General features: G+C 32.6%; 1 protein-coding gene across 1 annotated transcript; it reads left to right on the forward strand.

The window, feature by feature from the left end:
* Window positions 1-1343: 1343 nt before the first annotated feature.
* LOC111616276 lies at window positions 1344-25014 on the forward strand (the record flags this gene model as incomplete). Its single annotated transcript, XM_023357710.1, has 5 exons — window positions 1344-1430; window positions 1947-2188; window positions 2252-2372; window positions 21386-21473; window positions 24920-25014. Coding segments are annotated over exons 2-5 (544 nt in total), but the record flags the coding sequence as incomplete, so codon positions are not given.
* Window positions 25015-26214: the final 1200 nt, after the last annotated feature.

A 26214-nucleotide genomic window follows, 5' to 3' on the forward strand; every position in this document is an offset into this window, starting at 1 on the left:
TTGCTGCGATCTCAGAAGAAAGGAAATTCAAGCAAACTCGTTATGATAAAATTCAATTTACATTTTATCATTTTTATTGAAACTTATTATTATTATTCATTTTCATCGGGAAAACATTTCAAAGTGTCGTTTCAATTCTATTTATTTATTGGAATGTTTGTGGATACACGATATTTTTTGTTTTTTCTTCTGGTGCATACACGAATAAATCAGAAGGTTTTTTGATGCGTGAGTTGGCCACATACAGTTGTCCATGCGAGAAGCACGGATTCTCCAAATTTAGCCCACACACTCACAGCGATTGTCAGAAGTGCGATATTCCCCATATATATATATATTTTTTTAATTCTTTATAATTTTAATTATTTAATTGCTCCTTCCTCTCTTCCTTGGGATGTTGTGAAATTTCCGATAGTTGGATAATAAACCGATTTATTGTAATTTGTCTTTTTAAATTATTTTGAGTTAATATTAAAATTTGGAAAAGGGGATCCCTAGATCGGTAAAATAGGCGAATTTCCTCCTGCAACTTCGGTTGTTGTTCGGGATACAGTTACGGTTCGAGTTAAGTTCGAGCGAATACATAATTAGCAAAAAAAAATAAAGTGATTAAACAAAAATTATTACAAGTATCGTAAATAACAGTTCACAAATGCATAAATAGAGATATTTTTTGGAGGGGGGAAATGGTCTTCACAATTTGAAATCGATCGAACACACTGTGCTCGATACACTCGTATACACGCGCGCCATCTATCGTAGGATAAGTACTATGACAGAAACCTTCTGATTGCCGTGCAACTTCCCAAAGTTTCACGGCAATCAGATAAACGGTGTGGTAATACATGAAGGACAGACAACACACACACACATTTTTATATATATAGATTATTGCTCGATAAGATTGGGGAGTTTTCATGTTTTTACTGGACTACTGATATTAGGAATAACGAGGCTTGGATCGTACCCCAACCATGCAATGCGTGTCACTGCATGCATGCATTACTTGATATTTAGCAAATTTAGACGTTACGTTTGTTACAAAAATTGAAAGATTCATGTATTGTTCTGCACATTATAAAATCGCAGCCATTACTTTCAAGTACAGTACACAATCATAATGTCTATTTAACAATGTTGGAACCAAATTTTGAAAAAATTGCTGAAGATTTATCGCGACAAATAACTCATTAAATTTTGATTAGAAATTATTGTAGAATAATTTAAATTTTTTTTATCGTTAATTATAATTATTTATTTTTAGGAAATGTAATTTATGCATGTATTGAAATGAGTTCTATGATTTTATATAATATACTTATCAAATAATAATAAATAAANTACTAGTTACAAGAAAGCAGGATTTCGTGTGGATATTTGCATACCGAGTAGCTGTGATCGAGAAGACATTGAAAATATTCTTCAATGGGGTAAGTTAATGATAACATTAATATATTAGCAATATATAAAGAAATTGATTAATCCTGCTTACAATTTCTTAAGTTTTCCATTTAACTTTTATCATAGTTATTAATATTTTGATTGGTTTATTTGGTTACGTCAATACGTAGGGAATGCCACTCGAAGGTCTTTCTATGGAAAACTGGTATGTGCTATTTAGGTGTTATAAAGGTTAAAAAAACCGGAAAAATCAACGTGATCAGCCCGTTGCGTGCCATTATAAAATCAATGGTAAAAATCATGACGTAAATTGACAATGTTGCGAACTGTTTAGTTTTTACACTATTTCATGTCTGGCATTTTCCATTATCCGAGACTCTTTCAATATTTCTTAGTGCCTTTTAAATATATTTTATAAAATAATTATTAATTTAATATAGGAAGAAATGCAAACGTATAAGCATTAATGTAGTTTCTAACGCAAAAAACAATATATAATAATCACGTGAATAATTTTAATAATAATTTTAACACGAATTTTTCAGTGATGGACTCTTTAGGGAAACCAATGGGAGTTTTCAGTGGAAACGTGTGGTTACGCGGAGATTACGATCAATGCTTAAATATAGAAGTTAAAGACAGTAAAATAAGAAATTATAATAAAAATCTAAACAAAATTCATGGTAAATTCTGCTCACTGACTATCGGATGTAATTCGTATCGATTTAATGAAGTGCCAAAAGATATTAAAACGAGAAAAATTTTCAGAATGTTAGAAGATATTTTGGTGAGTATTGACATCACAATGTTCAATTATACTTGCAAAATAATATATATTTTTACATTACAGAAACCACTTCCATTGAGTAACCTATTTGAAACTACTAGTTACAAGAAAGCAGGATTTCGTGTGGATATTTGCATACCGAGTAGCTGTGATCGAGAAGACATTGAAAATATTCTTCAATGGGGTAAGTTAATGATAACATTAATATATTAGCAATACATACAATACTTAGATATCTCTCTTTAAGTTATTTTGTAATAACTATGATTTTCTTAGTTATAATTTGGGGATAATTGCCTGGGTGAGGAGCCAAGGCTACAGAGGAAACGTTTGCACTTTTTTGTCCGAGTTTTAAAAAAATTCGCACGTTAAATTCTGATGATTTTAATGTCAAAATGCTCCGTAGAACCCTTGCATGTGCATAACTTATTTTTTTAGTAAACATAATTAACTTTCAGATAAGATATAATCAAAACACGCTTAATATTTGAAGCTTAATAAAAAAGAGGAATTTCGACATTTTTGGTTGCTGCTTTTTCAAATATAACACTAAAGAGGTGGTTCATATTTTTGCAGAGTTTGGTTGATTTCAATTGAACTATGGAAAAGTTATCCGCGTTCAAAGAAAGTTTTCTTTGAATAACTCGGATAACTCGGATTTATGATGATTTATTTCTTTATTACACAAGTCGATAATTTAATTTTAATTTTTTTTATAACATTTGCTTATCATTAATTATTTTCAGTTAATAAATTTGACTAAATAATTAATGTAAAAGTAATTTTAATAAATAAGAAAAGACTCCTAAAAATAAATAATAAGAAACTCCTAAAAACATGCCGCTGAAAATGTTTAAATAATTCGATGATATTCAGTTTAGTATAAATGTATTTACTAAAGAAAGCCAATACAGTAAAACGTGTGTAAACCAGAATCACACGACACAGAATATTTGTTTCGGATTGGCAGGTCTCCGTTTAAAACAGTTTTTTAAACACACAAAATCGTTTTTTCCGAATAATTTTTTTCGTTTTATTTAGTTTCCGTTTTTGACAGGTTGTACTGTAGATGGATTTTTATAATAAATACAAATGTTTTCTTTATTACAATAATTATTTTGAATAAAAATTATCTTCATACAAAATAATTTGTACATAAAATATTTTAGTGTATTTTAATAAATTACAAAAGTTTTTCATCGTCATCATCATTTACAGTAGCCTATTCGTAAATAATTTTCATAAATAGAAGTTCAAAACAAAAAATATATGTTAAAAATTTATATAGATGCTTCGTTTTTAAGCATTAAACTGCTGTATATTAATATACATACAGTTTATTATACAGAAGTCAATTATGATTTTCTAACTTTAAAGTTATAATATGTTATAAATTTCGTAGGAAACACAATATTATATTTTCTAATATTTCTGTTATATAAAGCGAAATAGTTTCGATATCATTAATTTTATACAGATTTGTTTCATACTGTTGACCGACATAGTAAAATTATAAACCTTCATTTCCTGTATTTGAATATAGAAAAAAATCGAAACTGCTCTTTTGATGCGTTATTTATTTATTAATATTGTTAAATAATAATTAAAAAAACGAAAATATAAGTTTGTTATTACTATAAAAAAAGCAAAATAATTTTATGAGTATTAAAATATACTGCATAATAAATTTACTAAAGGAATACTTGCATCATTATATAACTATTCTTTCTTTTAAGAAAAAACAAGTTATAAGGTTCTCGAGTAAAGTCTTACCCTACTGGAAAGATGACACACAACATCCTTTATCTTTTCACTGTCGTCCACCTTTAACCACAAAAATTGAATAGCATCAATACTCATTATAAACAATCTTCCTTGCAAAATTTCAGAAATTTTCAATAAATGTATAATATTAACATGTTTTAAAAAGTTACATATTACATATCAAGAAAGAAGAACCAGATTTACGTTTTCATCTCTACTACATGGCACCACCACGTTACCTAGTTACCTAGCTCTTCGATTGCCTTTGCTGTAGCTGCATGTCCGGATTCTATACCGATTGAAATCTATTGTCGTTTCCTTTTGTCATGTCAGCAGTTACGCTCAATTTTTTTCTCTCATCCCATTATAAATTTTAAACTTTTATGTAACTATTTAAAATATATGTGTTCGTGTTGAGCGCCTCGGCGACGTTAAAGACACCAGACTGGACTGAATATATTGGATAAGTTGGATAAATTGGAGTCGCTTGTTAAACCCATCCGCGTTTGAGAAAAATCTCAAACGCGGATAGGTTTAGAGAGCGACTCCAATTTAACCAACATTTTTCCCTCTTAAATACAATTGATTTTATTTTATTATTATTTTATTTCTTGTTTGAATATCCGTCGGATGAATGGACTCTTTAGGGAAACCAATGGGAGTTTTCAGTGGAAACGTGTGGTTACGCGGAGATTACGATCAATGCTTAAATATAGAAGTTAAAGACAGTAAAATAAGAAATTATAATAAAAATCTAAACAAAATTCATGGTAAATTCTGCTCACTGACTATCGGATGTAATTCGTATCGATTTAATGAAGTGCCAAAAGATATTAAAACGAGAAAAATTTTCAGAATGTTAGAAGATATTTTGNGAATATCCGTCGGATGAATAAATATTTTCCAATACAAATAAAACACAAAGTCGCTCTAAAAATTTTACACGATCACTATTTTTTTTTCTTTAGTGTTTCAGAACAGACCATAGACAGCCAGACCTTCCTTATTAGGCTACGCAGCTGCCCCTTTTTAAAAAAGTTCCTTAAAAACACAGAAAACCAATAACAATTAAAAATACGGATAGGAGGAATCCATTAACACGTCGTAAGATTTACCATTTCCAATTTTAAGAAAATTTTTAACTTAAGAAAATAAAATGGTGATAGTCTAAAATTTTTAGAGTGACTTTGTCTTTTATTTGTATTGAATTTTATTTCTTACCTTTTACTTTAGTTTACTTTATTTGTTTACTTTACTTTAAATTCTACTAAACTAAAGTAAACGAAACTAATTTCTTTATTGCACTTTCTTAAATCTGCACTTTTTATCATATTTTCTTTTTTCAAAAATAAATTACTTATAATCTTTCATTCCTGACGTATTACTGTTCAAACTGCTCGTCCAGGCTAACTACATCGATAAAAATCCTCTCGCGTTTCTCGGTCACCTTTCTACTTTTAATTTATATTACGTGTACAATTTTTATGACGTTGTAAATGTCATAAAAATTGACAAAGGATGTAACAACTTTATGTTTATACATTATTCCAGTACATTATCAATAAACCTTTATCAGATTTTATTGATGTCAATGTAGTATGCCATTGTGGCATACTTATGAGAGTGATGTTGTTGTTGGAACCCTTCACACACTTTATAAATAAAACAGTTTATAAAGTAATACAAATATAAATAATTATTTATAAATAAACGGTACTATATGGTACGGTTACTTATATTTCATTCTGTATGTACTTTTTACATCATATCTTCAGACTACTCTCAGAGAAAATTCTTATTTATGTCAGTGACTCTAGATGCAATGCAAAATGCATTTGGAGTCAGTGGCATAAATAAGAATTTGCGGGTTAAAATTGGTTCGACTAATATGGATTAGTTGAACAAATTTTGTATCGCAAGAGTAATTTCAAAAGATTCGAGTTCAAAATCGTTTTAACGTAAGTAACGAAAAACTTAGCGACCTAGAGAAGGATCTGGCAACCTACTCACTAGTTTGTAAAAATACCATATAGATCAATTTACAAATACAGTTTCAAATTGTGGTACCGACTTCTGAAACCCTTGGGCCAGAAGGTTCCAATCGAGCAACTAGGAAAGAGCAACGAGTTGTTATTAGTCAATCAGTCAAAACAATCTTTATTGTCTGGCACTGCTGAGCACAGCCAGGCAGAGATACAGAAAAATACATAGTAGATAATTCTTGTTAGTCATAGAACGGATGCAATAATATAATGGCAGAGAAAAGGGGAAGTAAAATAAAATAAAATAAATGAATAAAATAAATGAAAATAAGAATAAAAATTAAATATTATAAAAGATAAAAAAATAAAAAATAAAAGTACACTATAATTAAAGAAACATTGTTGTACATCAAAGTCTACATGCTGTTACAGCAGAACAAGGCGTGTATATACATTGGCATCAAGGCTAGAGTGAATCAGATCACAAGAGATCAGGTCAACGGATCCCACATCTAATAGAGTAGAGTGAAACAAATTCCTTTAACAAGTTAAAATTATTGTTGTTTTGTAAGAAAAAATCAGGTTTTACTGGCCAGTCAATATTGTTCATATTGGCATGCTGCATGAACTGATACCTAATGTCATCCAGCATAGGACAGTTGTATAAATAGTGCATGACACCGTCCTGCACCCCACACAGCTGACAGCAGTCAGAATTAGAGTGGTGAAACTTTTTCAGATAAACACGAATGCGCCCGTGTTCTGTCAAAATTGGGCTAAATTATGTGTGGGTTGAATCCATTTGCTGTTAACGCGTTCCTTGACCTTTGGGATAAAACGTCTTGTTATGTGTTGTTGTGGGATCTCGTCCCAATCTAGTTGCCAGTTGTTAATAGTAGCGAAAGCAGTGATGATGCGATCAGGCTAAATCCTAAAGGACACCTGAGTGCTGATGTAGCTCGTAGTGAAAAGAAAACTTTGCGCTGTACTAAAGTATTTAAAATTGGAACTTGAAACGTGAACGGGTTATACGTAGGAAAGTTGAACATCATCAACAAATGAAATGAATCGGTTCAAGATGTTATACGCATCAGTGAAGTTTACTGGACTGGAAGCGGATTCTTTAATTCCGATGATTACATCATCTACTACACCGGAAATAATACCATCCGGCGAAGAAGAGTAGGTTTCGTTCTGCACAAGAAGATCAGTCTCACCATAGAAAGCTTTCGAACTATTGACGACAGAATCATAGCAATTCGTATCAAAGAGAAACCTGGCAATTTTACGACCCTTATGCGTCCACTGCTAATTCAGAAGAAGTAACTGAGGCTTTCTACAATGAACTCTAAGAAGTACTGCGTCAGACACCAACAAAAGATGTTGTCTATGTCATTGGAGATTTCAACCCGAAAGTAGGTGAAATGGAAGAATCATGCATTGTGGAAAATTTGGACTTGGAAAACGAAACGAGTCAGGTGAACGACAGATTCAGTTCTGCCAAGAATAGCAGATGATCGTGATGAATACAGCCAAGGCGGCGATTATATACATGGACTTCGCCAATAGAAAATATCGTAACCAGATTGAACTCTTCCCTTTTTCCTTTGCCAGGAAAAAGGGAAGAGTTCCGTTTTATCTGCGAAAACGTATCCTGGCGCCGATTGCGGAACGGATTATGACCTGCTCGTTGCCAAATTGAAACTAAGGTTTTATAATGTCAACCGACCATCAGCGACGCCAAAATTTGACGTCGAAATGATTCCTGATGTCTATGATGTAGAAACTAAGAATATATTTGACTCGCTCAATTTCGCAGAAAAAGAACCAAAAGAACTATGGAAAGATATAAAAGTACATATCAATGATGTAGCGAATCAACTCATTCCATACATGAAAAAGACAAAATCGGCGAAATGGATGTCAGAAACTACGATAGTAGTATCAGAACAACGAAGAAAGGCAAAAATTATTGGTAACCGAGAAGAAATGCGAATATTAGACGCAAAGTTCGAAAAAAGGCCAGGAAAGATAAAGGAAAATTCTGGGAAGAACAGTGCAAGAAAATGGAAGCAGCAACGCAGAAAATCCTCATTAGACAATGCGTCGCTTATGTAAAAAAAGCCCGAACACCATTTTTCGCAGATCAATGGCCAAATGATCGTGAATTACATGATCAACACGCAATCAAAGAAATATGAAAGGAATATACAGAACAACTTTACGCCAGTGAAACGAAAGTTGATACCCAAGGTATTGAAGAGGAAGAACTGACAATGCTGGAGCCAGACATCTTAGAAGACGNAAATAAAACAGTTTATAAAGTAATACAAATATAAATAATTATTTATAAATAAACGGTACTATATGGTACGGTTACTTATATTTCATTCTGTATGTACTTTTTACATCATATCTTCAGACTACTCTCAGAGAAAATTCTTATTTATGTCAGTGACTCTAGATGCAATGCAAAATGCATTTGGAGTCAGTGGCATAAATAAGAATTTGCGGGTTAAAATTGGTTCGACTAATATGGATTAGTTGAACAAATTTTGTATCGCAAGAGTAATTTCAAAAGATTCGAGTTCAAAATCGTTTTAACGTAAGTAACGAAAAACTTAGCGACCTAGAGAAGGATCTGGCAACCTACTCACTAGTTTGTAAAAATACCATATAGATCAATTTACAAATACAGTTTCAAATTGTGGTACCGACTTCTGAAACCCTTGGGCCAGAAGGTTCCAATCGAGCAACTAGGAAAGAGCAACGAGTTGTTATTAGTCAATCAGTCAAAACAATCTTTATTGTCTGGCACTGCTGAGCACAGCCAGGCAGAGATACAGAAAAATACATAGTAGATAATTCTTGTTAGTCATAGAACGGATGCAATAATATAATGGCAGAGAAAAGGGGAAGTAAAATAAAATAAAATAAATGAATAAAATAAATGAAAATAAGAATAAAAATTAAATATTATAAAAGATAAAAAAATAAAAAATAAAAGTACACTATAATTAAAGAAACATTGTTGTACATCAAAGTCTACATGCTGTTACAGCAGAACAAGGCGTGTATATACATTGGCATCAAGGCTAGAGTGAATCAGATCACAAGAGATCAGGTCAACGGATCCCACATCTAATAGAGTAGAGTGAAACAAATTCCTTTAACAAGTTAAAATTATTGTTGTTTTGTAAGAAAAAATCAGGTTTTACTGGCCAGTCAATATTGTTCATATTGGCATGCTGCATGAACTGATACCTAATGTCATCCAGCATAGGACAGTTGTATAAATAGTGCATGACACCGTCCTGCACCCCACACAGCTGACAGCAGTCAGAATTAGAGTGGTGAAACTTTTTCAGATAAACACGAATGCGCCCGTGTTCTGTCAAAATTGGGCTAAATTATGTGTGGGTTGAATCCATTTGCTGTTAACGCGTTCCTTGACCTTTGGGATAAAACGTCTTGTTATGTGTTGTTGTGGGATCTCGTCCCAATCTAGTTGCCAGTTGTTAATAGTAGCGAAAGCAGTGATGATGCGATCAGGCTAAATCCTAAAGGACACCTGAGTGCTGATGTAGCTCGTAGTGAAAAGAAAACTTTGCGCTGTACTAAAGTATTTAAAATTGGAACTTGAAACGTGAACGGGTTATACGTAGGAAAGTTGAACATCATCAACAAATGAAATGAATCGGTTCAAGATGTTATACGCATCAGTGAAGTTTACTGGACTGGAAGCGGATTCTTTAATTCCGATGATTACATCATCTACTACACCGGAAATAATACCATCCGGCGAAGAAGAGTAGGTTTCGTTCTGCACAAGAAGATCAGTCTCACCATAGAAAGCTTTCGAACTATTGACGACAGAATCATAGCAATTCGTATCAAAGAGAAACCTGGCAATTTTACGACCCTTATGCGTCCACTGCTAATTCAGAAGAAGTAACTGAGGCTTTCTACAATGAACTCTAAGAAGTACTGCGTCAGACACCAACAAAAGATGTTGTCTATGTCATTGGAGATTTCAACCCGAAAGTAGGTGAAATGGAAGAATCATGCATTGTGGAAAATTTGGACTTGGAAAACGAAACGAGTCAGGTGAACGACAGATTCAGTTCTGCCAAGAATAGCAGATGATCGTGATGAATACAGCCAAGGCGGCGATTATATACATGGACTTCGCCAATAGAAAATATCGTAACCAGATTGAACTCTTCCCTTTTTCCTTTGCCAGGAAAAAGGGAAGAGTTCCGTTTTATCTGCGAAAACGTATCCTGGCGCCGATTGCGGAACGGATTATGACCTGCTCGTTGCCAAATTGAAACTAAGGTTTTATAATGTCAACCGACCATCAGCGACGCCAAAATTTGACGTCGAAATGATTCCTGATGTCTATGATGTAGAAACTAAGAATATATTTGACTCGCTCAATTTCGCAGAAAAAGAACCAAAAGAACTATGGAAAGATATAAAAGTACATATCAATGATGTAGCGAATCAACTCATTCCATACATGAAAAAGACAAAATCGGCGAAATGGATGTCAGAAACTACGATAGTAGTATCAGAACAACGAAGAAAGGCAAAAATTATTGGTAACCGAGAAGAAATGCGAATATTAGACGCAAAGTTCGAAAAAAGGCCAGGAAAGATAAAGGAAAATTCTGGGAAGAACAGTGCAAGAAAATGGAAGCAGCAACGCAGAAAATCCTCATTAGACAATGCGTCGCTTATGTAAAAAAAGCCCGAACACCATTTTTCGCAGATCAATGGCCAAATGATCGTGAATTACATGATCAACACGCAATCAAAGAAATATGAAAGGAATATACAGAACAACTTTACGCCAGTGAAACGAAAGTTGATACCCAAGGTATTGAAGAGGAAGAACTGACAATGCTGGAGCCAGACATCTTAGAAGACGCGGTGGCATGGGCACCCGAACAGCTGGCTAGCCACAAAGCCCCAGAAGTCGATGGAATATCAACATAGTTACCGAAACCCTTACCATTAAAAGCTTTGACAGCACTGTGCCGTAGTGTGTGGAAGAATGGCCAATGGCCAAAGAATTAGAAAATATTTATTTATATTCCCATACCAAAAAAGGGCGATAAAAAGGATTGCTTCAACTATCGCATCATTGCTCTGATTTTACAAGCTATTAAGATTCTACTGAAGATCATTCAACAGCGTATGTACTGTGCTACCATAGACAGAGAGATGCCAGATGTACAGGCAGGTTTACGAAAAGGAAGAGAAACACTGATCATATCGCTAATCTTCGTTGGATGATGGAAACAGCGAAAGAATACCAAAAAGGAAATACATGTGCTTCATTGATTACTCAAAGGCTTTCGATTGTATTGATCATGACAAACTGTGGAAGTGCCCCAAGGAAACGGAAATCTCACCACATTTCACCCAGCTAATACGATCGTATATACTGGACAAGAAGCCACTATAAGAATATAGTGGTACAGACTTGTTCGAGATCAGAAGAGGTACCCGCCAGGGCTGTATTCTTTCACAATCACTATTCAATCTGTATGCAGAGATGGCGATGAGAAAAGCAGATTTAAATGAGTCTAAGATTGGAGTGAAAACTGGAAGCAGGAACATCAATAATCTCCGATATGCGGATGATACAATGCTGCTCGTGGAAAGTAAGGAAGATCTTAGCAGCTGCTTCTGAGAGTCAAGCACGAAAGTGCAAAGGTAGGGCTACTTCTTAACTTTAAGAAGACCAAAATAATAACTAATGCACGGAATACGGAAGTCAAAATAGTGATCAATGGTGAAGAAATCGAAGTAATGGAAGATATCATATTCCTCGTGTTCAAAATCAACCGTAATGGAGATTGCAGTCCTGAAATCAGAAGACGAATAGCCCTTATAGCCCTTACATTAACCTTGATGATCAGCATGAACAGCTTCTGGAAGAGCAAAAACATCTACAACAAATTAAATGCAGATTAGTTAGCGCGATTATTTTTCCTATTGTCACATACGGATATGAAACTTGGACTCTATAGAAAACGGACAGAAGGAAAATAGATGCTTTCGAACTGTGGTGTTGGAAACGGCTTTTGAGCATTCCATGGACAGCATGAATCGCCAACAAAACTGTTCCAACAGAGTCCAAACGAAAGTCTCACTGGAAGCCCAGATAACAAAACAGAAACTGTCCTTTTTTGGTCATATAATGAGAACCAGCTCTCTTGAGAATGCAGTCATGTTGGGGATGGTTAACAAGAAAAGAGCACGAGGGCGAACAAGGACTCTGTGGTTTGACACAATCAAAAGTGACACTGCATTATCTATAACGGAATTAAAGGAGGCTGTGCAGGATAGAGAGCCATGGAGGGCTTTGATCCATAGAGTGACCGAGAGTCAGACACAACAAAACGGATAAGAAGAAGAAGCCATCGACTCCAATTACAATAAGAAGTAATAAAACGTTCGCAATTAAAATTCTTTTCGAAATGATTTTATTTATTGAAATCGATTATAGTGTTAATTATTATTCAGCTGTAGACGAAGCTTTAAGTTTTTATTCCGGACTTGCAGCATACTCTATAGTTACAGTAAAATGCTTAATTTTATATAAAAGGTAATTACTCATTTGAAATATTTACGAAATATTAAACAGTTAAACGAATTTTTGGGTATAAAATTGCATTTATATTAAAAACAATTTTTTTCTTCAAAATACAGCAGAAACACCGCTTGAAAACGTTTCCATGTATATTACAAACTAGCAGATCCCGCCACGCGTTGTTGTGGCTCAAAATGTATCTGTTATAAATTTATAACACTTCCCCGTGGGGGGGAAATTTTCGAAAAATTTCTTCTTAGTGTACATTCTGTTCACGTACCCTATTAAAACCGCATCTAAAATAGTATAAATAGAAGCAGAGTTGTTTACGGTAAGCCTTAATTTTTCATCTTCCTTCAGTGGGGGGAATTTCGACACCTATATTATATAAAAACACGTGCGTATTCGAATGCAGCGTTGCGTCAAAATTTCAAAGGAATCGGTAGGAACAAACGAACATTACATTTTTATTTATACAGATAGATAGAAGATGATCTGCTTTAGTTCATTTTCACAGAAAAGCATAATGCCTCACAGAGAAGCAAACTTAGGGCATCGTACTCGTAGCGCCATCTGTTGGACACAAAGCCTTAACCTAGATTATATATTTTAATTTATATGAATGTTTAACGGAATANCGTTTTTTTTTGACAAATCAGATTTTCAGGATTGCCATAAATTTATTAATTTGTTAAAATATTTTTAACAAATTAATAAATTTGTTAAAAATATAAACTTTTTTCTTTTCTTTCCTACTTTTTTGTAAATTTTATTTAATGTCAAATAAATTGGAAATTTAATTGCTATATTTTTTAATAAATTATTTTTAGTTTTAATGTTTGTTTTTAACAAATTTCATAATTTACGAGAGCATTCTTCGGGAAATTGGTCTCAATTCAGGGCGTTAGATACGTGAAGGAAACTAAAAAACTACGTGGCAAGTCCATTTTCATTGGTTTTATGAGCTGAAAACATTAATACTTATTAGAAATATTTCTGAACTACAATAGTTGAATAGTACATAATTTTTCGAAATTTAATAAATATTTTAAATCAACGATTGTACTGTATATAATCATTATGAATGGCGTAATTACTAGACAGTTTTTCGTTTCTCTGAGTAAATATAACTATGAACAGTGCTAGTTAATTATCGATTCATACATGAGCAACGAGTTGGCGCGTGAAAATTTGAAATTTTCTTCACGTGTTTAATTAAAAATAGGAGACTAATTCCTCATAGAAAGTTTTTACAGGAGGCATCTGTCGTTCACACGTTGCTTTTAAACTTTGAGCTGCTGCGATACCTCATTCCATTATAATTTAAGATAGTTTTTTATTTTAAATTAAGAAAAAAAAATTTGAATATTCGCACTCGATTTAGGAAAGACGGTATTTATTAATCAAATAAATTAGACTATTATAGAAATAGTTGTTTATATTACTAATAAAAATTTCATTTTGTATTTTCAGAATTGCCATTAGTCTCTTTGTCACATGGGTTATTATTGGAACAATAATCGAAACTCTACTTAAATTTCGTATAATTAAAACTTTTTGCAATAAAGGTACACACACAAGTAATGTCTAATTTAATAGTCTTAAAAATGTGATTGCAATAATTAATTTCATGATATTTCTTTGAACTTTAAATGGTATAAATTTTATAACTTAAATAGATAATAATGAAGTATCGTTGAAATTTTTAAAATACAACATTAATCAAAATGGACGTTGCTTAAAAACGATATCTACTATTACTGGAAATGTGAAATTAAATTAATTAATTTAATTAAATTAATAGAAGGTCTGCTTCACACTGACTTAAAAAAACGATTGTTTCCGCTAGTATGGCTCCAATCTTGGCTCCAATCTTGGTAATCAAAACTTATACCACAGTCATGAAGATGGCTAAATTTGAAAAACTGAAACTTTAAAATGTAAATTTCGGTTTCATAGATCCTTCTTCAGTTGAAGTAAACCATATTCATAACGATTAATAACTTACAATTTTTCTGTAAATAATTCTCTTCATTCAAATACAATACGAATTTATTCGTATCTCTATTTTTTAAAAAAATTTTCTATTGGTGTGATTTTTTCCATATACTTCGAACTTGGGCCATTAAAAACATATGAATAAATTCTTACTCTACGTTACTGATTCTTTACGACTAATTTCTTCTTACATTACTGATACTTTACGAATACTTCCATTTTACATGCGTAAGTAAACGAAGTTTCTAAAACGAAATTTAATATGCATATGAGAATTGCCATAAGGGTCTTCAAGAGCCTCAGGCGGCTTGAAAAGCACAGTTTGGCCTCCGTAATAATACTTTTAAAAGCACAAAAGTTAAAATGTGAAACAATACTTATATTTAGTTTGTTTTAAAAGTCGAAAAAGTCCTTGCTTAATAAACAAAAAGAAAAAAAAAGATTAAAAATATTTTATTTGCAATAATAAATTCGTATTAGTTCAGATGAATAATATCTTAAAATTCTAAGTATTATTATTAGTTTTATAAAATGTTCGTGTTTTTATTTCTTTTAGGAGATTTTCTAGACAGTTTTGTTGCCACTTCGATATATACATCGACCCAAAAACTCTTTAGTACCGACTTCAATAAGAAGACAAGGTTCTTTTGCGGAATCAAATGTTTACTTATCTGTCCAGTTGTGTTTATTCATATTCTGGTACATTCGGGATTGGTATTTACAACAACAGGTAAGTGAAAATAAATTACAGTAATACCCCAAACTTACGCGATAGGTGGGACCGAGCGATAACCGCGTAAGACGAATTCGCGTAAGTCGGGATATAATTTCGCAATTTTTGTAAAATCCAAGTCGGATGTATGTAAGCTAATAAATGTTCTCGTTAATCTTATTTCGTCTTTTGATTCGTTCACGGTTGCAAGAAATAACCACATAGAATCTCTCAAGTTTCCGTAAATATAACAAAGACAGAAATAAATAACACAAAATAAATTGTAGCTATGTGTAGATTCCGCATGACACGTCCGAACATGTAAGCCGAACAATAGTGTGGGGGGAGTGAGTAATCAAGAGTTTCGTGGCGCTCAAACAAAAGACAAATCGACGAGATTTGAAAATCGCGTAACTCCGGGTTCGCGTAATTTGAGGTAATACTGTATTGAATTCGTGGATACCTTCGAATAATTCATTTTGTATTAATTATCAAATTTTTTCTTTTATATTAGTATGTATTTATAAAAGAAAAGCACAGAAAATCATCTTACGTAACTAATCAGTATCATATTTCCATCTATTTCTATTCCATCTATTCACGTCATCTATTTCTGTCAACCATTTAAATGTAATATCTTATTCTAGCAAACCGACAGTGCCGATAATACTTTTCATAACCGAAGAGATTTAACGAAAAAATTAAAATAGGGTTCTACTTACTGTATATTTTCAGTAGAAAGTTCATAACGGAAATATTTATGAAGTACTGCAGTTGTAGTTTAATATTAAACATTTTTCTGATTACTTTCGTGCTTATAATTGATAATGACGGCATGTACTATCCACATTATACCATGGCTTTAGTTTGTCTTTTACAAATTACTTTGTTAATATTTTAAAATATTGTTTTCATAAAAAATTTTACATTCAATAATTTTTAATTTTAATTATCCGTGTTGCCCAAATTATCAGTAGCATTTTTTTTAAATAACGGGTGCCTATGAATCACGTAATGCAGACATGAGTAGGTGGCAATGCAGACAACTGATATGAGTTCTACGAGTGAGAGGGTATAGGAGTACATCACTTATTTATTAAAATATGATTGACGAAGCATCATTAATATAGTTTTGTGTGATGTAAAACAATAGAACAGTTTCTTAGATAATTTTCGGNTGTATATACATTGGCATCAAGGCTAGAGTGAATCAGATCACAAGAGATCAGGTCAACGGATCCCACATCTAATAGAGTAGAGTGAAACAAATTCCTTTAACAAGTTAAAATTATTGTTGTTTTGTAAGAAAAAATCAGGTTTTACTGGCCAGTCAATATTGTTCATATTGGCATGCTGCATGAACTGATACCTAATGTCATCCAGCATAGGACAGTTGTATAAATAGTGCATGACACCGTCCTGCACCCCACACAGCTGACAGCAGTCAGAATTAGAGTGGTGAAACTTTTTCAGATAAACACGAATGCGCCCGTGTTCTGTCAAAATTGGGCTAAATTATGTGTGGGTTGAATCCATTTGCTGTTAACGCGTTCCTTGACCTTTGGGATAAAACGTCTTGTTATGTGTTGTTGTGGGATCTCGTCCCAATCTAGTTGCCAGTTGTTAATAGTAGCGAAAGCAGTGATGATGCGATCAGGCTAAATCCTAAAGGACACCTGAGTGCTGATGTAGCTCGTAGTGAAAAGAAAACTTTGCGCTGTACTAAAGTATTTAAAATTGGAACTTGAAACGTGAACGGGTTATACGTAGGAAAGTTGAACATCATCAACAAATGAAATGAATCGGTTCAAGATGTTATACGCATCAGTGAAGTTTACTGGACTGGAAGCGGATTCTTTAATTCCGATGATTACATCATCTACTACACCGGAAATAATACCATCCGGCGAAGAAGAGTAGGTTTCGTTCTGCACAAGAAGATCAGTCTCACCATAGAAAGCTTTCGAACTATTGACGACAGAATCATAGCAATTCGTATCAAAGAGAAACCTGGCAATTTTACGACCCTTATGCGTCCACTGCTAATTCAGAAGAAGTAACTGAGGCTTTCTACAATGAACTCTAAGAAGTACTGCGTCAGACACCAACAAAAGATGTTGTCTATGTCATTGGAGATTTCAACCCGAAAGTAGGTGAAATGGAAGAATCATGCATTGTGGAAAATTTGGACTTGGAAAACGAAACGAGTCAGGTGAACGACAGATTCAGTTCTGCCAAGAATAGCAGATGATCGTGATGAATACAGCCAAGGCGGCGATTATATACATGGACTTCGCCAATAGAAAATATCGTAACCAGATTGAACTCTTCCCTTTTTCCTTTGCCAGGAAAAAGGGAAGAGTTCCGTTTTATCTGCGAAAACGTATCCTGGCGCCGATTGCGGAACGGATTATGACCTGCTCGTTGCCAAATTGAAACTAAGGTTTTATAATGTCAACCGACCATCAGCGACGCCAAAATTTGACGTCGAAATGATTCCTGATGTCTATGATGTAGAAACTAAGAATATATTTGACTCGCTCAATTTCGCAGAAAAAGAACCAAAAGAACTATGGAAAGATATAAAAGTACATATCAATGATGTAGCGAATCAACTCATTCCATACATGAAAAAGACAAAATCGGCGAAATGGATGTCAGAAACTACGATAGTAGTATCAGAACAACGAAGAAAGGCAAAAATTATTGGTAACCGAGAAGAAATGCGAATATTAGACGCAAAGTTCGAAAAAAGGCCAGGAAAGATAAAGGAAAATTCTGGGAAGAACAGTGCAAGAAAATGGAAGCAGCAACGCAGAAAATCCTCATTAGACAATGCGTCGCTTATGTAAAAAAAGCCCGAACACCATTTTTCGCAGATCAATGGCCAAATGATCGTGAATTACATGATCAACACGCAATCAAAGAAATATGAAAGGAATATACAGAACAACTTTACGCCAGTGAAACGAAAGTTGATACCCAAGGTATTGAAGAGGAAGAACTGACAATGCTGGAGCCAGACATCTTAGAAGACGCGGTGGCATGGGCACCCGAACAGCTGGCTAGCCACAAAGCCCCAGAAGTCGATGGAATATCAACATAGTTACCGAAACCCTTACCATTAAAAGCTTTGACAGCACTGTGCCGTAGTGTGTGGAAGAATGGCCAATGGCCAAAGAATTAGAAAATATTTATTTATATTCCCATACCAAAAAAGGGCGATAAAAAGGATTGCTTCAACTATCGCATCATTGCTCTGATTTTACAAGCTATTAAGATTCTACTGAAGATCATTCAACAGCGTATGTACTGTGCTACCATAGACTGTAAACCATAGACAGAGAGATGCCAGATATACAGGCAGGTTTACGAAAAGGAAGAGAAACACTGATCATATCGCTAATCTTCGTTGGATGATGGAAACAGCGAAAGAATACCAAAAAGGAAATACATGTGCTTCATTGATTACTCAAAGGCTTTCGATTGTATTGATCATGACAAACTGTGGAAGTGCCCCAAGGAAACGGAAATCTCACCACATTTCACCCAGCTAATACGATCGTATATACTGGACAAGAAGCCACTATAAGAATATAGTGGTACAGACTTGTTCGAGATCAGAAGAGGTACCCGCCAGGGCTGTATTCTTTCACAATCACTATTCAATCTGTATGTAGAGATGGCGATGAGAAAAGCAGATTTAAATGAGTCTAAGATTGGAGTGAAAACTGGAAGCAGGAACATCAATAATCTCCGATATGCGGATGATACAATGCTGCTCGTGGAAAGTAAGGAAGATCTTAGCAGCTGCTTCTGAGAGTCAAGCACGAAAGTGCAAAGGTAGGGCTACTTCTTAACTTTAAGAAGACCAAAATAATAACTAATGCACGGAATACGGAAGTCAAAATAGTGATCAATGGTGAAGAAATCGAAGTAATGGAAGATATCATATTCCTCGTGTTCAAAATCAACCGTAATGGAGATTGCAGTCCTGAAATCAGAAGACGAATAGCCCTTATAGCCCTTACATTAACCTTGATGATCAGCATGAACAGCTTCTGGAAGAGCAAAAACATCTACAACAAATTAAATGCAGATTAGTTAGCGCGATTATTTTTCCTATTGTCACATACGGATATGAAACTTGGACTCTATAGAAAACGGACAGAAGGAAAATAGATGCTTTCGAACTGTGGTGTTGGAAACGGCTTTTGAGCATTCCATGGACAGCATGAATCGCCAACAAAACTGTTCCAACAGAGTCCAAACGAAAGTCTCACTGGAAGCCCAGATAACAAAACAGAAACTGTCCTTTTTTGGTCATATAATGAGAACCAGCTCTCTTGAGAATGCAGTCATGTTGGGGATGGTTAACAAGAAAAGAGCACGAGGGCGAACAAGGACTCTGTGGTTTGACACAATCAAAAGTGACACTGCATTATCTATAACGGAATTAAAGGAGGCTGTGCAGGATAGAGAGCCATGGAGGGCTTTGATCCATAGAGTGACCGAGAGTCAGACACAACAAAACGGATAAGAAGAAGAAGCCATCGACTCCAATTACAATAAGAAGTAATAAAACGTTCGCAATTAAAATTCTTTTCGAAATGATTTTATTTATTGAAATCGATTATAGTGTTAATTATTATTCAGCTGTAGACGAAGCTTTAAGTTTTTATTCCGGACTTGCAGCATACTCTATAGTTACAGTAAAATGCTTAATTTTATATAAAAGGTAATTACTCATTTGAAATATTTACGAAATATTAAACAGTTAAACGAATTTTTGGGTATAAAATTGCATTTATATTAAAAACAATTTTTTTCTTCAAAATACAGCAGAAACACCGCTTGAAAACGTTTCCATGTATATTACAAACTAGCAGATCCCGCCACGCGTTGTTGTGGCTCAAAATGTATCTGTTATAAATTTATAACACTTCCCCGTGGGGGGGAAATTTTCGAAAAATTTCTTCTTAGTGTACATTCTGTTCACGTACCCTATTAAAACCGCATCTAAAATAGTATAAATAGAAGCAGAGTTGTTTACGGTAAGCCTTAATTTTTCATCTTCCTTCAGTGGGGGGAATTTCGACACCTATATTATATAAAAACACGTGCGTATTCGAATGCAGCGTTGCGTCAAAATTTCAAAGGAATCGGTAGGAACAAACGAACATTACATTTTTATTTATACAGATAGATAGAAGATGATCTGCTTTAGTTCATTTTCACAGAAAAGCATAATGCCTCACAGAGAAGCAAACTTAGGGCATCGTACTCGTAGCGCCATCTGTTGGACACAAAGCCTTAACCTAGATTATATATTTTAATTTATATGAATGTTTAACGGAATAATATACAGCCTATGTACACCCTAAGGTTCCATTCTAAATATTGGTGAAAGAATTTTTGAAATCGGATGAGTAGTTTCGGAAATTACCTGCTGCAAACAAACTTACATACATACATACATACTTACAAACATTACCTTTTAATAATATTAGTATAGATGAAGATGTTTGTATGGCAATGAATAAGTTGTAAATAGGTGGCATGCGAAGGCAGAGTATAAATCGAATATAATGTATAAAACAGCAATAAAATGTATGTGTATTAGCAACGATTAAATAATTTTATCATGCCATTATTAATTAATATACTTAAATTATTATGATTTGTCGTTCATGTCATCATTAACACACACTTTAGAAATTTACCTTCTTATACGTTAAGATAATATATACGTTGACATTAATTAACATTGAATAATACTAATTTACTGAACGTTTGTGAAACATGAGGTCGACTCACATTTCGAAATTTGAAGCATACCAGTGTATGATGCGTACTGACATTGTTTAATTTATACAATGCTGCTCTAAATGTGATAATATTAATTTAAAGTATTCTGTTTATATATAGTTTTTTATGAAATGATGGTATGCATAAGCTAATATTTCAAGCAAACAGTATTTTGCCAATGTTCTGTATGAATTGTTTTTAAAATTTATACACGATATGGTACGTAATATTTAACTGCAAAATACCATACTTATTTCATTTCAAATAAAAAAATTATTCGCAATTATCTGATCATTTTTACAATTTATGTGATTAATTATGTGTTTTAGCATTTAGAGATCTTTACACGGCAGAAGTAAACTTTTGCAGAGTGAAAGACCAGAAGATTTTCTTTTCTACAACCCAAACAATTTGTATGTAAGTGCTTGCAATGTTTCATTATTATGACTAATTACGAAATGCACCAACTGAGATATTTATTAGATATTTTATAGAAATAAATAGAGGTAACTCTGGTATAACGCTGTACATAAGTTACTCAAATATATCGCGTTATAAAGATCGCGATATGCGAGATTACCTTAGAAATGTAAAGTGTGTTTACGTTCCAAAACTGTACATTTAAATATACATTTTTGAAGCATCCTTCATTAGCAAAAAATTCAGGAGTAACTGTATTCTTTAGACGATGCTTGTCTAAGTTCTTTCAAGTGTGTAGAGATTTTAAAAGATATTTCTTTTATTTCTGTCCAACGGAATTTTTCTGGTTGTAGTCTTCTATCTGGATTATTACAGACTTTTCCAATTTATATAATAAAACACCGCATCACCTGTTACAAAAGCTTTGTATTATATTTTGTTCATTTTGTTTGATTGAAAAAATTGTTCATTCGTTTAAATTCAAGGTCTTTGCAACGAGTCTTGAAGTTATTGTGACTTTTCCTTCTAAATAAATAAATTCTTTTGTGTGTGTGGTTTTCTACCTTTTGTTTTCTAGTCATTACTATAAAAATATTTTATCTGAAAAATGTACAATGAAGCAATTTTTTCGATTGTAAAAATTAAATTTATATATTACAATTTTGATCACACACGATTGATATGCACTTAAGACTTTAACAAAATTGTCCTCACTTGCTACTTAATTAAATTATATTTACACAATGCATGTGAAGAAAAAAATCTAAATTATAAGCAGCTTGTAACGTAGATAGTCCCTATGCTTTCTGCAAACATCAAGCACTCCTGTGCTTGACAAGGTTGCTGGTGCACAAAATGCCAAAGGTAATTTCAAGTGAATAAAATTACATATACTATTTGTTGTTAGCAACTTTCTAACAAGATTGCGAGGAAAAATAAAAATCTTTGACCATATAGAAGGAAAATGCATACTTCACATTAACAAAGTTTGTTGCTGTAACTGAAGTAAAACATTCAATGAAATAAAATGAACAGATAAGTTCATATGAACTGTTATACTGAACTATCGTTGTATAAGTACAGCGTTATGCTAGAGTTACGTGTATATCAATATTCTATAAATAATTAACTAATTACATTATGATTTCATTTGAATATTTATAAATTAATCTACTATTAAGGTAGTAATTGTAAAGTAAGTATTACGTTAATTTATGATCTAGTTCTTTGTATCTTATATATACTGTATATAGATTTTTGCTTTTATTATTTTATACATTGTTTTTATTTTTATTGTTTTTGTTTGAATTTTATCGTATTTTCGGGTAAATTATGTTAATAGGGAGTAAAAATCTTTTGTCCTGCGACAATTCCAATGATATGTAAAATATATAAATAAATAATTTCAACATATAGAAGACGAGTTTGCAAACTGTTTTTACTTTTTAAGAATGCGATTGGCTAGATGGAATATGGCAACGCAACATCTAAACTATCTGCTACAGTGATCCCTAGGTTTTCGTCGATAATCCGTCCGAAAACAATCGGCGAAATCCGAAACCGACGAAAACCGAAGCAAAATTTCATATGAATCAATGTAAATCCAATTAATTCGTTTTAGACGCTCCAAAATAAATACAAAAACACAATTTTATAGAGAATAAATATTGTGTTTAATAGTAAAAACAATAAGAAACTAATATAAAATAAATAGAAAAATCTAATGTAAATATAAATGAACGTATAACATAGCATTTAGCATCGCATTCGAATGCTTCTGGCTGTGGAAACTTTCTTTGATTCCATGATGGAGCTAAAGGGAAAGTTCCATGGTTATAAAATTTCGAAAAACAGATACAATGTCTTGTTTTGGTGTATTCGCTTGTATTTTGCTATACATTTCAGAACTTCCTAGATCAAACATTTTGAAATATCGCAGGATTTCAAGAGAATTCATGCTATACGAGAAGTTAAAAAATTACATTTTTGTCATGGCTATCATCTTCGTGCGGCTGATGCTTTTATATAGAAATACGAAGATATTAACGTATTAGTCTACGTCAGAATGTTTAAGGTGTAAATAAGTTTGTTGAAGTAAAAGACTACATAGAATAAAGTTCAGGTTAATGAAAAAAGGCATTATTTTTAAGAAAAGTGCTATTTCACCGAGGTTAAAATCTGGAATCGTTTGAGATCTTGTACTACAGAAAATGCTTACTAAGCATGTTTCCACAAAAAATAAAAGGTATTTTTTGTGAAATAACTGATTCAATAAAATTAAAAATCGAGTCGGAATTACGGATATTGGCCATGGTGAAGAAATATTTCTAGTGTGAGAAGTCGCGGGTTCTCACACTAGTTAGAATCTTAGAAGATTAAGAGATTGCAAAATAATTCCGTTTGTTGTTATCCTATGATCCTTGTTTTCTTTGGTTTTAGGAGAAAATGATATTTAAGACGTAAGGTATGAAAGTGATGAAACAAATATCCAGAATAAATTTTAATTCTGTTATATCAACAAAAAATCATCCTGCGTGGATATAGTGATCGACGGTTTCAAATATTGTACAGTATATTGTAATTTTGAAAATATTATGTATAGCCAGTTCGTTTTTTTTTGACAAATCAGATTTTCAGGATTGCCATAAATTTATTAATTTGTTAAAATATTTTTAACAAATTAATAAATTTGTTAAAAATATAAACTTTTTTCTTTTCTTTCCTACTTTTTTGTAAATTTTATTTAATGTCAAATAAATTGGAAATTTAATTGCTATATTTTTTAATAAATTATTTTTAGTTTTAATGTTTGTTTTTAACAAATTTCATAATTTACGAGAGCATTCTTCGGGAAATTGGTCTCAATTCAGGGCGTTAGATACGTGAAGGAAACTAAAAAACTACGTGGCAAGTCCATTTTCATTGGTTTTATGAGCTGAAAACATTAATACTTATTAGAAATATTTCTGAACTACAATAGTTGAATAGTACATAATTTTTCGAAATTTAATAAATATTTTAAATCAACGATTGTACTGTATATAATCATTATGAATGGCGTAATTACTAGACAGTTTTTCGTTTCTCTGAGTAAATATAACTATGAACAGTGCTAGTTAATTATCGATTCATACATGAGCAACGAGTTGGCGCGTGAAAATTTGAAATTTTCTTCACGTGTTTAATTAAAAATAGGAGACTAATTCCTCATAGAAAGTTTTTACAGGAGGCATCTGTCGTTCACACGTTGCTTTTAAACTTTGAGCTGCTGCGATACCTCATTCCATTATAATTTAAGATAGTTTTTTATTTTAAATTAAGAAAAAAAAATTTGAATATTCGCACTCGATTTAGGAAAGACGGTATTTATTAATCAAATAAATTAGACTATTATAGAAATAGTTGTTTATATTACTAATAAAAATTTCATTTTGTATTTTCAGAATTGCCATTAGTCTCTTTGTCACATGGGTTATTATTGGAACAATAATCGAAACTCTACTTAAATTTCGTATAATTAAAACTTTTTGCAATAAAGGTACACACACAAGTAATGTCTAATTTAATAGTCTTAAAAATGTGATTGCAATAATTAATTTCATGATATTTCTTTGAACTTTAAATGGTATAAATTTTATAACTTAAATAGATAATAATGAAGTATCGTTGAAATTTTTAAAATACAACATTAATCAAAATGGACGTTGCTTAAAAACGATATCTACTATTACTGGAAATGTGAAATTAAATTAATTAATTTAATTAAATTAATAGAAGGTCTGCTTCACACTGACTTAAAAAAACGATTGTTTCCGCTAGTATGGCTCCAATCTTGGCTCCAATCNAACTGTTTTTACTTTTTAAGAATGCGATTGGCTAGATGGAATATGGCAACGCAACATCTAAACTATCTGCTACAGTGATCCCTAGGTTTTCGTCGATAATCCGTCCGAAAACAATCGGCGAAATCCGAAACCGACGAAAACCGAAGCAAAATTTCATATGAATCAATGTAAATCCAATTAATTCGTTTTAGACGCTCCAAAATAAATACAAAAACACAATTTTATAGAGAATAAATATTGTGTTTAATAGTAAAAACAATAAGAAACTAATATAAAATAAATAGAAAAATCTAATGTAAATATAAATGAACGTATAACATAGCATTTAGCATCGCATTCGAATGCTTCTGGCTGTGGAAACTTTCTTTGATTCCATGATGGAGCTAAAGGGAAAGTTCCATGGTTATAAAATTTCGAAAAACAGATACAATGTCTTGTTTTAGTGTATTCGCTTGTATTTTGCTATACATTTCAGAACTTCCTAGATCAAACATTTTGAAATATCGCAGGATTTCAAGAGAATTCATGCTATACGAGAAGTTAAAAAATTACATTTTTGTCATGGCTATCATCTTCGTGCGGCTGATGCTTTTATATAGAAATACGAAGATATTAACGTATTAGTCTACGTCAGAATGTTTAAGGTGTAAATAAGTTTGTTGAAGTAAAAGACTACATAGAATAAAGTTCAGGTTAATGAAAAAAGGCATTATTTTTAAGAAAAGTGCTATTTCACCGAGGTTAAAATCTGGAATCGTTTGAGATCTTGTACTACAGAAAATGCTTACTAAGCATGTTTCCACAAAAAATAAAAGGTATTTTTTGTGAAATAACTGATTCAATAAAATTAAAAATCGAGTCGGAATTACGGATATTGGCCATGGTGAAGAAAT

This window comes from Centruroides sculpturatus, unplaced genomic scaffold (assembly GCF_000671375.1).
Source record: "Centruroides sculpturatus isolate CEXI.00-Female unplaced genomic scaffold, Cexi_2.0 scaffold2181, whole genome shotgun sequence".
NCBI lineage: Eukaryota > Metazoa > Arthropoda > Arachnida > Scorpiones > Buthidae > Centruroides > Centruroides sculpturatus.